Source organism: Salvia splendens, chromosome 9, assembly GCF_004379255.2.
Source record: "Salvia splendens isolate huo1 chromosome 9, SspV2, whole genome shotgun sequence".
NCBI classification, from domain to species: domain Eukaryota; kingdom Viridiplantae; phylum Streptophyta; class Magnoliopsida; order Lamiales; family Lamiaceae; genus Salvia; species Salvia splendens.
Genome location: NC_056040.1, coordinates 7,211,727 through 7,214,715, shown reverse-complemented (window position 1 = coordinate 7,214,715; position 2,989 = coordinate 7,211,727). Strand labels below are relative to the sequence as shown.

The window sequence follows — 2,989 nt, the reverse complement described above, 5'->3', positions numbered from 1 at the left end:
TTGGTCAAACATCATCATCGGTTATCTTCATTTTCAAAGTTTCACATACGGCCGACTGCACTATTGCATCAATCAAACAAGTATAAACATTCATATCCACAATCACAATATTTCCTTCTATTTTACTCAACAACTAATTAAACATATGTTATAGCACTAGCTAAGTGATACATGAAGATATTTTCGTCCTCCATCCTCAGATATGTTGCTTGTTCATTCTCCTCCTTGGGTCACTACTACACATGTTGGCCTCATCTGCACAACAATTAAATGCAAATTTATATATATATGCTCATGAGATTTACAAAAACATTAAATAAGAAAAATCAAAACAATTATTTTAAAAATACACCCATATGCATGAGAATTAGTAGTAGTCCATAAATTTAGCTAGGAAGCACGAGACCTATATGGATATTACTTTCTTCTAAACAACAAAACAGTAGGAGTCCAAACAAACACGAAGGCACGATGGTTATAAGTATAGTAGTAATAGTAAAAAATGACCTTAGCTTGTTTAAAGTTTGAATCACTTCTTTCCATCAAAGAGCTCCTCAATGGAATTCTCAATCTCCTCTCCTTGAAACTTAACATACTTCTCCGTTTGCCTCCCCGGCGTAAACACCTGGCCGTACCTCCCGAGAAAGGAGCGGTAGGCCGGCACCACCATGTTCGATATGGAAACCCTAAGCTCCGACTGCAGCTGATCGTCGCAGACAACCCAAGTGGTCTGCGTCCTGCGTATCTCATCAAACATGGCGTTGAAGTTCTTGAATCTCTCCTTGAGCACCGGCTTCACCACCTTCCCGTGGGACGTGAGCCCATCGGGATGGAGGTAGCTCAGCAACTTCCCCCACGTCTCCCTCTGATACACCTTGTGGTACTGCCTCAGATCCGTCGACTTCTTTCTGCACCACGCATCACCGGTTAGGCTACTTATTTCATTTGACCCTCTTACCTTCTGCAACACGTATCTCCCGTTGTTCATCAGGAAGATCGCTCCCAACGCGTGGTCCTTGTACAGCTTCGACTTCGCCTCCATATTCTCATCCAGCAGCTCCATCATCTTCGTCACCTGCCCCTGGAATGGGGACCCGGATCCTGATGACTCCGCCCCATCATTCCTGTGGTGCTCTTTGAAGATGTGCTCGATGCTTTCCTTGTACTCGCAGGCATAGTTGAGGTAGTTCATGATGTAGCGTGTCAAAGGGTGGATGGCCCCACCAGGCACCGGGGTTTTCCCCGCGTCCGTCCTGATGGAGCTCTCCAGCTCTGAGAAGATGGAGACGGTGGCCTCGCCCAGGCGGGTTTTTATGAAACCACCCTCGGCCCGCAACTCCTGGAGCCATGACTCCTCCTGCTCTGGGAAGAGGCCGTCGAGGGTGGGGAGGACGTCACGGAGGGCCTCGTACGTGTCCAGGAACTTGAAGAGCTTCTCTGAGGCGCACTTGGTGAGCGCGACAGCAACTGCAAAGTTGAGTACTGTCGCGCTCAAGCCCTGCGCCAGGCCGCAGAGAACGCGGTCTGACGTGCTGGCAGGGAAGACCTCCCTGGCCAGGTTACGCTCGCTGGCCAAGAGCGTGGGGCACTGCTTGAATATCGAGATCCAGGAAGCGATTTCTCTCTCTAGATTCTCCCATTGCATCTTCTGGACATCGTCGATGCTGTGCTTCTCGAATCCTAGCTTGTGGATGCTTTCCTCGAGCGCGTTCCGGCGCGCCACCGTGTAGGCCTCGCAGCACTCCGTCTCGTAGCCTATGGCGATCATCATCTTCGATAGCCTGATCAAGTTGGAGAGAACCTCGTCTTCGTATCCGGGGAAGTGATTATCCTCCTTCGGCGGTGGCGCGTTTTCCTCGGGCGGCGGCGCGTTTTCCTCTTCTTCAGGCTTGGCGTTCTCGTCTTCATTGGTGGCAGTGTTAGGATTGGGATCTTGGAACCTGTAATCATCTAAGAGGTCTTTGAACTCCTCCTCGACGTAGGAGATGGCGCGCTCGAGCACGGCGCCGATGCGGTTGATGGAGCGGGCGAAGTTGGGGTGGGCAGAGAAGGCCAAGAGGGCAGTGGAGAGGGAGGAGAGGCGCGTGATGGCCTCGAGAAACGAGGCCGAATCCTCTGCCGAAAGAGAACTCCATTTGACGGCGGTCTGGCCGGAGTCGTAGTCGGCGATCCTGGCCTCCACCATGAGAGAGAATTGTTTTACGAAATTAGGCACATCTAGTGGGATGGATGATTCGTCGCCGTCTGATTTTAAGGCAGACAGCGTGGAGAGGTAATTGTCGACTTCTTGAGAGAGCTTGTCGATGTTGAGAGCGGAAGGAGGCGGGGCCGGATCTTCGTCTCCGCCTTCTTCTATAGCCTCTGATTCAGCTGGAATATCCGTCTCGGCGCCCTCATCCTTCTTTATTTCGGCTGGTGTGTCTTCGTCTGTGGTTTTTGTTTCTGCGACTTCGTCGGCCTTCTCGGCTTTGGCTTCATCGCCTTCGTCGTTGTTTTCAGGTATAGCGTTATCTAGGGATTCGGGTTTGTCTTTCTCGGGATCCATGGCGTGAATTGGAAAGGTTTGTCAGGTTTGGCAAGTTTCAATGGAGATCGGCATGAAGGAATGGTGCCAATCTGAATTGGGTGAAAGGAAATTCATTCATCAACCAGTTTTTTCCAATATTTTTGTATGTTTTTTTTGAATTTTGTTTTTGGGTGTTTGGGAAAGTTTGAAAAACGGAAATGGTCGTTATGGTAGTTAGGTCTGGGAGAGAGAAAGAAGGAGGAAATGTGGGTGCGTACGGACAGAAAAAAATGGTGGAAATTTTATTTAGGAGAGATGGAGACAGAGAAGGGGAGAGATCGTGGTTCTGTTATTCTTGGGGAGCAATCACACGACTCTTCTTCATACGTGCTCTCCACCACATGCCATTACCACCGCATCATCATACAAAATAAATTAGTTAGTATCTTTCTCATAAAATGAGTTAGACAAAATTTTATACTA

General features: G+C 49.0%; 1 protein-coding gene across 1 annotated transcript; it reads right to left on the bottom strand.

The window, feature by feature from the left end:
• On the bottom strand, window positions 1–2,704 carry LOC121747615 (exocyst complex component EXO70B1-like). The gene is made up of 2 exons (XM_042141681.1): window positions 508–2,704; window positions 1–255 (listed from the first exon to the last, which is right to left on the bottom strand). The coding sequence occupies exon 1, from the start codon at window positions 2,543–2,545 to the stop codon at window positions 530–532; it is 2,016 nt and encodes a 671-aa protein (XP_041997615.1). The 5' UTR covers window positions 2,546–2,704; the 3' UTR covers window positions 1–255; window positions 508–529.
• Window positions 2,705–2,989: the final 285 nt, after the last annotated feature.